The following is a 10,000-nucleotide window of genomic DNA, read 5'->3' as shown; positions in this document are numbered from 1 at the left end:
CGCATTGTGTGTATATTTATGTTCTGACTCGTCAGGGTCAGGATCTCATGTTTCCTGTTAAGGCGCTGATTGCTTATTTACTTACACAGAAACACACAGATCGGCATTCCTGTGTTTATGTGTTACAATAACCATAACGTTGTGTATTATTACATGCTCTGTCCACAGAAGACACAGGCAAAGGGGAGAGAGAGACCGCTTGAGAAGGACATGCAAAGCCAAAATAAAAACTGTGGTGGTTTATACCTGGAACCTCCTCATGTCTCGTGGGTTTCCTGCATTTTTTAGACAGTTCTGGTTGCATTTGAGGAAAAACTTGAGGAAGAATCTGTGGAGACAGGAGAGGACAGGCAATACTTCAGGTTAACAGTTAAACATCAGACCAGAGATTGCTTTCCTTTAGGATACGTGAACTCAAGCTCAGTCTCTACAGACAGAAGCCCAAATACAGATGGAGAAATTAATATTTCATACTGTTGGAAAGTCAAAATGAATTTCCTTGTGGATTTTTTCCTGTGAATATGTGGAACATGTTTTTTTGTTCTTAAATCCACACAGAGGCTGCTTTGAAATGCCACATGAAGGCGTTGGATGAACATACAAGAAGGCAAAGACAGCAGCACACTCGAGCAAAACTGGTGAAAATATGCTGTGAGCCAGCTGAAGTTTGAGAAAATCTCAAGTTTGACCTTCACTTTTATACTGCCGTGAATCCAAACTTTCAAAGACTTGACCTTCATCCTCACTCACTTCTCAACTTATCTCCATGTGAAGTTCTACTGCGGCTGTATTTAGAATATGACTTAAAACCATGTGAAAGCATGAGAAAAGCACGGAGGTGCAGAGGTGTTTTCTTTATGCTAACCCCGATGTCAAATCAATAAAAAGAGGAACTGTGCTGACATTGGGTGTTTGAAACGGGACCATATGTCATGAATCTATATTACAGAATAAATCAAACACACAGATGGCCATCAACAGCTAACAAACACATCCAGGTTGTGTTTTGGTGTGAGCCAGCTGGCCAGCCTGGCAGAAGCAACAAGGCGCACTCGCACAAAAACACAGACAGACACACACACGATCATTTTTGCATGCACGTCTGTGTTTCTTACATCTGTGTGCGTGTGTGTGTGTGTGTGTGTGTGTGTTACAGATCCATAAAAGCAGCACCCATGAACCACCTCATATTCAACACAATGTTTCCTCTACTGTACGTTGCACTCTGCGTATAAACCCTTTTCCATGTCTTGCTCCGTCTTTCCGTTGCATTATGTATTCACACACAACACAGTTTTGCACTCTGTCGTAACAAAAATGGAGTATAAGTTCCACAAAAACTGAAGCGCTATTATATTTGCTTGCTTCCACCCTCTTTATCTAAACTGCATACAGCACTTAAATAACTTGAACTTTTTTCAAGCCTTCATCACCTCCGTTCCCTCATGGCTGAGCCTGGTGCTCCACTGTTCAGTAGATGACAGCCCTTGTACTGGACCACCAGAACAAAGCAGAGGTGTGTGCTTGTGTGTGTGTGTGCGTGCGTGCAAACATGTACTCCACATGTGAGCGTACGTGCGTGTGTGACGGTGCAGCACAGCCCGGTGGCAGGTCTGAGTGTAAAACTCTGCGTTAACGAGCTCAGGCTTCGTTAGAACACCGGCGCTGGGATTCTGCATGCCTAATTATCTTGACCCCTCACCTCTGGGTGACAGCCTATCACAGCGGAGGACAGCCACGGTGACCCCTGCTGACCTCCCACTGTCTAGTCCTTCTCACAACACTAGCATAGCGTTAACACGACCACCTCAGCTGACCCTCCGCTGTACATCTCGGTGTAAAGGAGGCAGCTGGGAGGCTCACACCCTCATCTGCCTGAAATATGAAAAGACTAAAGTGGTGGTTGGGAGAAATTTTCAGAGCTTTCAGAAACAGTCTACAAGGAAATGTCCCGCATCTAAAAATCGAAAGTATTTTACTGTTTTAGCTGGTTTAGATGGTGCTACTGTATGAGTGTATGAAGAAGCGCAAGGAAACACAGATACCCGAACACATTAGTTTACATTTTCACTGTTGGTCTTATTGTAAATTGAACGGGCAGCAGACTCAGTTTTTTGTGTCACAGCAATCCCGACCTCGTGTGACACACAGTCCACACAGTGTGCTACATAGATTCAAAATTGGGGGAAAAAGACCCCTAGTTTTGGATCAATAATTGGTATCTGCACCTATCCTGAGTTGAGGTTTTGAAAGCGGCATTGTTCGCGTCAGCTTGTGGGCTTCCTCTGCTTCTCTCTAAGTGGAACATTGCTGCCTTTTCCAGCTCACTACTGCCACCAACTGTTACTGCCCTCCACCGTCTGGAGAAACGTGTGTCTTGTAATTCTTAGAACACAAACAGTACAGAAACATTCCTCTGCAGTGTAACTGGTGGTCGACTCCGCAGGGTTTCTTTCAGCGCAGTTGTTTAAGTTCCACCTGCACTGTGCGGTCCTTGTAACCTGGTTTCTGCCGTATCAAAAGGTGAATGAGGCTCTCGTCTCTGATGCTGCATCACTGGGAAAGACAGAGATGACTTAAAACATCACATAAATCACCACTACAATCTCATCTGACCCCTTAATGTAACAATATCAATTCCCTCTTCTCAATGTATTCACAAACCAAACAGTTTTACTCTATCATCGGTGCATATCAGCTGATGATATCTTGTTATTTTTCACGTTTTTCAGCTCCTGCTCAGTCTATTTCCTGTGAGAGCGTTTCCTCTCATTGATTTCCAGCAGAACATATTTTACTTTTTAACGCAGTATGTGTGCGTTCCTCTTCCCCCTTCACTTGACCTCATCTGGCCTAATCAACTCTGCTACAAAAAGGCCCCGCAGCTACACACACACGCAAGCACACACACACACACACACACACACACAGATACCTTGTGTGAATTGATTGGCCAGTCCAGTCACTGGTCGTTAAGAGGCCTCCAATTAAAGCGGGCAATTACAAGAGTCTGAATGACTGTGGGGGAGGGGAGCACTCTCCCACCCTCCCCTCTGTCTCACTGCTTCTCTCCGAGGCCCGATGTTCAAGTGATAACAACGCCGTTGACCTTTGCTATACTGCGAGTACCGCACTCAGAGAGCTGACCTGACACCAGTCCTGCATGCTACAACACACACAAAGAGGCTCACACACGCGCACACACACACACACACACACACCCTCTGAAAAGGTAAGTGTCTGGTAGTAAGGGGACAGTAAAAGAGAGATAAAGTAGAATAATAAGAGGAAGACTACAAGATTTTTACTCTCATTTTAGACTTTTGTCACAATTATTTTGGGGATTTTGCCTTTATTAGATAGTTGGGGGTATAGATACAGAGAGGAAATGGCATCCATATGTTGCATGCTGTGTTTTTTTTCCTCATTAGCTTTGTAGTTATTGTTGTTACTGTGATGCCTGAATCAACCACGCCAGGATGCTACCTTTATTTAGCCTGTAGTCCATAGTAAAGCAGCAAACCACAGTTGAATGCTGTTTTTTTAGCCTGTTAGCCATGGTGTAGTAGTGAACGACACAGTTCCATCCATTATTCAGAGGCTGAGATGGCAATTATGGCTCAGAGCACAACTGACATTAATATTTAATATATAGGGCCAACACAGACCTGAAGAGAGAGACAGGAAGTGACAGAGAGAGGGGCTGGAGAGGGCATCGCGATGCAGAGAGAGAAAGACACAGTGGAGAGGAGCAGGAGGACACGGAGAGTGTGTGAGGGAGAAACAAACAGAAGAGAGAATGAGGAAAGAGGATTATGGGAGTTTTGTTGCGACCACTCTGCTGTCATTTAAACAGTTACAATGCCAACGGGGCAAGGGTGACATCCGGGGGAATTCCAGCTGTGTGTGTGTGCGTGTGTGTGTGTGTGTGTGTGTGTGTGTGAGAAAGAGTGTGAGCGTCTAAGACTGAATGTCTGTGTCCGTTTTACTCCCTAAAGACTCGCTATTCTACTGAGCCAAGAATAACGATGCTGCCTTGGAAGAGAAAAACAACAAAAAAAAAATCTCTCCAAAACACACACATTCGCACACACGCACACATGCACACATGCGCACACACACACACACACACTAACAGCATTCTGGTGAGTTGTTGCTGACAGGTGGAGAAATTGCAGTCAGTTAGTGCAGACAAACTGAACAACAGATCAGTGCTTTTGCTGCTCCTGCCTCCTCTGTCTCTTCTCTGTCTGCCTGCTTTCTTTAGATGTCTTATTTCACCTGCCTGCCAAGTTTCTTGGCAGAGCTTTCTGACAGAATGATGATTTTAACTCTCCTTCTCCATGTGCATGTGTGCATGTGTGTGTGTGTGTGTGTGTGTGTGTGTGTGTGTGAAACAACTTGCTAATACATGTGTACCTATCATAACTGCCAGTAAGTGATCAGTTAGTGGCTGCACACTTCATAAAGTAACACCACCTCATGCACAAAGAGGACGGGTTTAAAAAAAAAAAAAAATGTAAATGTGATTCGAGACATATGTGAATATCATTTAAAATACCGTAAGGATAAGAGCTACGTGGTAACACTGTCATAATAATCTTCACCTTTTCAGTTAAACATGCTTTTACTTATAATCTGTCATTTCAAAGAGCTAAAATGTGTAGTGTGAGTTTCCCTCTCTGTCTGTTGATCTGTCAGAGATCAACTTCCTGTTTCCTGTTTACACTGAGTGCTTGTTATTGTTTAATATGATGACATCAGATAGCATTTCTGGGCCCCGTGCCTGCTATCTAAGCAGTCAAAAACAAGGATAGGAAATACTATCACGCCCTCTATTCGCCTGTTATCACAATAATGTTATAATCTATTGCTTCCTGTGGGGGAAATGCTTCTTTTTTCTTTGCCCTTGTAGTGTGTTGTCCGAGAGCACTTCAGCAGAGATACTGCTTGCTGATACAGGGCTTGAACCACCGTGCAGGGACAGTCCCTATAATCAAAAGTCCACACATTAAATGTGTTTGAAGCATTACTACAAATAGGAATCAGGGGTGTTGTGGTTTGTGTCATCAAATTAAGAGTTACCGGCCGGAGGTGTGGTATTTTCTCCTTTTTTAAGATGTTTTTTAAAGGGATCGGGGAGATTAAACTGACAGAACGAAGCAAGGAGATGAGGAGGAATCTGAGGGGGAAAATGAATTCATTTCACTTGGAAGGATCAGTGGAAATCCACGTTAGTCTTGGTTCAGTGATATGTGAGTTTTAGCAAGTCTTGTGCAACCTGGAAACTCTGCTGCCACAGCCAAACCAATCTGCACGACTGCTCCAAACACGCAGTCACAAACCTTACATCAGATTTATAATGTAAGGTTGAATTCATTATCTTTCAAGCACACAGGGCTTATTTTCCCCATTAATGAATTAACTGTTCGGTTCGTTGAATGTCAGAGATGTTTCCCAGAGCCAAATAACGTCTTCAAAGATATAAAAGAAAAGCAGCTAATCCTCACATTTAAGAAGCAGGAACTAGCTCATGTTTAGCATTGTCGCTTGAAAAATGACTTAGATGATTAACTAATTATCAGAACTGCTGCCAGTAATGTCAATCGACCAACAATGTCAGCTCTACAGACACCGAGTCAACTTCTCAGCCATTATATTACGATCCAAGGACAGGAAAATCTCATTATGTAACGACACTGAGATGAATGAAAGAGGAGTGCATTTAAAGCCCATGCTCAGGCCTGTGTATCTGTTTTACAAGTTTTACTGTATGAGGCAACTTAGGACGTCCACATGCAGACACTCAGAGCCATGGATGAGCCATGCTGGAAGAAGCAGGAGCGTGAGAGCGGGGAAGAGGAGTGGAGAGATTAAGAAACCTAGACACATAGGAGAAAGTGCGGGGGGGGGGGGGGGGGGGGGAGTGGTCGGGAGCGCTAAAAGAAAAAAGGCAGCGGGGGAGGGAGGAGATGCACGGGAGAGGGGAAAAAGAGTTATGCGAGGGAACAAGACTTAAGAGAATTGAGCAGAGCCGAGCGAAGCGGAGTTACTTTACATAATGATGGTTGATATGCACAGAGGTAATTGATAGCTGAGCTGCAGCCCAAAAAACACCCAGCTAGCTGTCAATCACCGATCATCTCCCTGGAGATATGCTAATGATGATGATGATGAGGGCTTAGCTTCATATTGCTATCATTACTATTAATGCTGTCATTGTTGTCATCTCTGCATATTTAAATGACAGAGCAGGCCGGGTGGTGATAGCCAGCCTGTATGATGTCTACGAGGGGGCTCGTTCTGTCTGCCGGGGCTGAGATAAAGTGAGCATTAATAACCTTTCAGTCGACTTGTTCAGCACAGGTGTGGACCTGTACAAGTGTCATTACATCATTGTTACATGTAACAGTGACACTGATGTCATCAGTTTGTGACAAGGCAGCCCGGTGTCACTCAGAGCGACAGACAGCCATTATGACAGCAGCAGACCGAAGCTTAATCAACACATTTACAGACAAAGTTATGATGTGATGAGTTCACGTGATCACACATTTGTGTATTAGAAGTGAATACACTGAAGTAGAGGAAATGAGCATTTGAAGAGTAAAGTGACTCCATGCACAGGTTTGTTTTTCTGCCACAGTTCAGGACAGTTTTGACTGATTGGGCAGGTTGTAAAGAAGACTCAAGAAACTGGAAAATATTCACATTTAAGAATCAGGAATCAGAGAATTTTGCCCTTTTTTTGTTAGAAAATAACTCTGATAAAAATTGACTCTCAAAACAACTTGTGATTAATTCAATAGTTGACAATTAATCCATTAATGGATTTATTGCTTCAGCTCGCCTTTAATTTGAGGTAAAGTCCACAAACAGAAGATGATCTCACTCAAAATAACCACAACATCATCGAAACCATGACTGTGCACAACAATGACTCCCAGTATTGCTCACAAAATTGAACAAGAGTCCAATCTGTCATCTCTCACAGATGATTACAGGCGAGTCTGCGTAAAACAGGAATGATGGACAAAACTATGGAACCCAAGCTGTAATAAACATGAGTTCTTATTCAAAACCAGAACTGTATTAAGTCATGATTTGTATTTCTTGCTGTTTACAAATGCACTTACATTTTTATTATTACAGGCTATTGAATTATCTTTAGCCAGAGACTTTACATGCATTCGTGTCTAACTATATTAAACTATGATATGCCCTCAGACGCAAACTAATTGTCTGGAAAATCTAAACCCATAGATTCACTTGCACGCAGGTGATGGGATTACTGGACTTTGTTAAATACTTGGAACAACAGTGACGCTGCGGAACAGGAGTCACAGTGGACGTAATAACCCTTAATAAGATATTAAGCAGGACTGCGGCTCCATGATGCCAGTTTGGATCCATGAGAAGATTAAATTACAACATGATTACCTTCACGGCAAATATTGTCAGAGTTCTTACTCAGTGGAGGGAGAGAAACGGGGGAGAACAGTGAGGAGGGCAAAGACGAGGGGCGAGACAGACTTCAAGGGAGGGAGGAGGTTACTGTGGTGTATATTTTAAAGGCTGAAGGCAAACTGTTGAATTATAGATGAGAGAGATTGATTTGGGAGGGGGGGAGAGAGGAGGTGGAAGGAGGGACAGAGAACAGAGGGGGGAGGCGGGGAGGAGGAGTGGAGGAAGTGAGTGAAGGGTGAGCAGCTAAAGGATCGCTAGCTCTAGGACAAACATGTATGCATGTACACACACACACACACACACACACACACACAAGCGCACACGCACACAGCTTACCTCAAATCGATCTAAAGCTCCCCTTTTTACTTCTCCCTGTTGGCCCCCCCACCCTCTCTCTGTCACACACACACACACACACACACCCTTTGCCCCAACTGTCCTCACAAATACAGGCTTTAACCCCTTTCACACACATGCAGTCTCTCCCTGAAATGTCCAGGAACATTTCCAGCACGGGCTCTCGTGTGAATGGATTAATATTCAGGGAAATCTGTGCCGCCAATTCCCCGCCTCAAGACCCGGGAACGCTTCAGGGAGAGCGCCGCCACAGCAGCTGTGTTGTGAATGAAAGCAGTAACGTCGCAGAGACGAGCCTGTAAAGAGTTACGTCGGTCTGACGGAAGCGAGCAAACCAATCGTAACCTGCGATGCTCCAACTCCAACTCTTTAAATGTTCCTTTTAATTGTTTGAATGCATATTTCTGATTCAAGTAGATGATGAAAAAACTTTACTTGTCTTGCAACCTTGTTGAAGATTAAATACGTTATGGGAGCACTGGACAAAAACAGCTCTTGGCTAAATACACCTACATCAGGCCTTGCCCCTTCATATTCTTCTTCTGTTGAGTTTTAAGTTAAGTTGGATTACTGCTTTCTGTCCCTTGCCACATCTATTCTGGCACGGCCATGTGTGAAAAGGTGGAAATGTAGCTGCATGTGTGAATAGTGGAAATCACTGGTGGTGTCTTAAAGGTTATCTCAGTAACAAGGCAACAATATTTGTGACCTGCAGATAAACAACACATTCCCACTCCCAACTTATCACACAAGGAGGCTTGGTCGGAGCCCCTTGGCACCGCTTTTTAAGGCACGACGGTCATTTTTCAACTTATGGGGCTTTGTGGTCAAGTTAATGATATGCAACGTCCTGTCAGACTTTCAGAATAAAGCTTGCTGACAACAATAAGAAACACGTGAAACAGACGTACTTTGGTAAAGATCATGGCTTGGCTTGAAATAAGCATGTTAGTCACGTACATTAAGTTACGTAAGTTACGTTACTTCACTTATAAAAGAAATCAACCTTCAGTTTTGATTTCATAGAGGACGTAAACATGAAGTTTCCTGCATGAAACAGCTGAGCTTGACCCATCCAACCACCCCAACCTTCTCCACAGGTGGACGTCTCTCGCTCTTTATACGACATCCTTCGATGTGCTGGCAATGATAACAGGCTGAGATAAACTAAACTAGTAGGTCTGTGTGTGTGTGTGTGTGTGTGAGTGTGTGTGTGTGTGTGTGTGTGTGTGTGTGTGTGTGTGTGTGTCTTCCTTTGTCATACGTCTTGCAAATAATTCATGGGGTGGCGGGGGGAAAGAAACGGTAGTGAGGAGAGGAAAGGAGTGATGAAGGAAGTGATATTGACAGGAACCTCTTCCTCCTCTCTCCTCCTGTCTCCTCCTCTCTCCATCAGTCACTCACTCAGGCTCACACACACACACACACACACACACACACACACACCTACATCTCTGGCTTGCTCACACTCACACTCACACACATACTCACTCACACACACACACACACACACACTGACTGCAAAGGGAATTTCTCGGTTGTAACGATGCTGATTGACTCAAGCGTTCATAAAGCTCTTCTTGATGTGATGTGTGTGTCCTCTCTTGCCACGTCTGACTCTTTATTTCTCCCCTCAGGTTCCACTCCTTCAACTTAACACCAGATATGTGTTTGTGTGCGTTTGATCAAACAGCTTCCATATTTTCGTGACCTCCTGGGATCATGCAAATGATAACTGTTGTTTCTCAGGATCAAAGGTTTTGTCAAGTTGTCATAGTTCTCCACAACCTCTTGTCGCTGCTCCCGTCTCCTATCAGCAGTCAGTCTGTGGGTTTCCTTTAACCATGACCACAGTGTTCTCCTAACCCTGGCTAAATAGCTGCAGTTGCCTTAACCAAACCGAATCTAAGAGGCGGCAAACCAGAAAACACTCATATGAAGCATTTTTGTGAAGGACGTATGTGTTGTTTTGGAAGGCAATGACAAACAGACTTTGTGGTAAGAAGGCTTGTTGGTGTTTGTGTGCTGTACACTTGTGTGCATGGCTGCGTGTGTATTTACTTAAAATGGGAATGTTAAATTATCTCGAGACAGGAAATTGTTTCATTACGACAGAAAGGAAAACGATATGCAAACAAAGCGTGCTATAAGATGTACTGTAGATTCAAGGCGTAGC

The 10,000-nt window shown here is 43.9% G+C and overlaps 1 protein-coding gene across 3 annotated transcripts in view; it reads right to left on the bottom strand.

The window, feature by feature from the left end:
- LOC143332814 (transcription factor COE1) overlaps positions 1–10,000 on the bottom strand; it is an 83,240-nt gene that overhangs the window by 26,053 nt on the left and 47,187 nt on the right. For all 3 annotated transcript variants that reach the window (XM_076750616.1, XM_076750618.1, XM_076750617.1), the window contains exon 7: positions 247–328. In XM_076750616.1, the coding sequence (XP_076606731.1) occupies positions 247–328 (82 nt within the window). The remainder of the gene's footprint in view (positions 1–246; positions 329–10,000) is intronic.

This window comes from Chaetodon auriga, chromosome 15 (assembly GCF_051107435.1).
Source record: "Chaetodon auriga isolate fChaAug3 chromosome 15, fChaAug3.hap1, whole genome shotgun sequence".
NCBI lineage: Eukaryota > Metazoa > Chordata > Actinopteri > Chaetodontiformes > Chaetodontidae > Chaetodon > Chaetodon auriga.
This window is presented reverse-complemented; position numbering and strand designations above follow the sequence as displayed.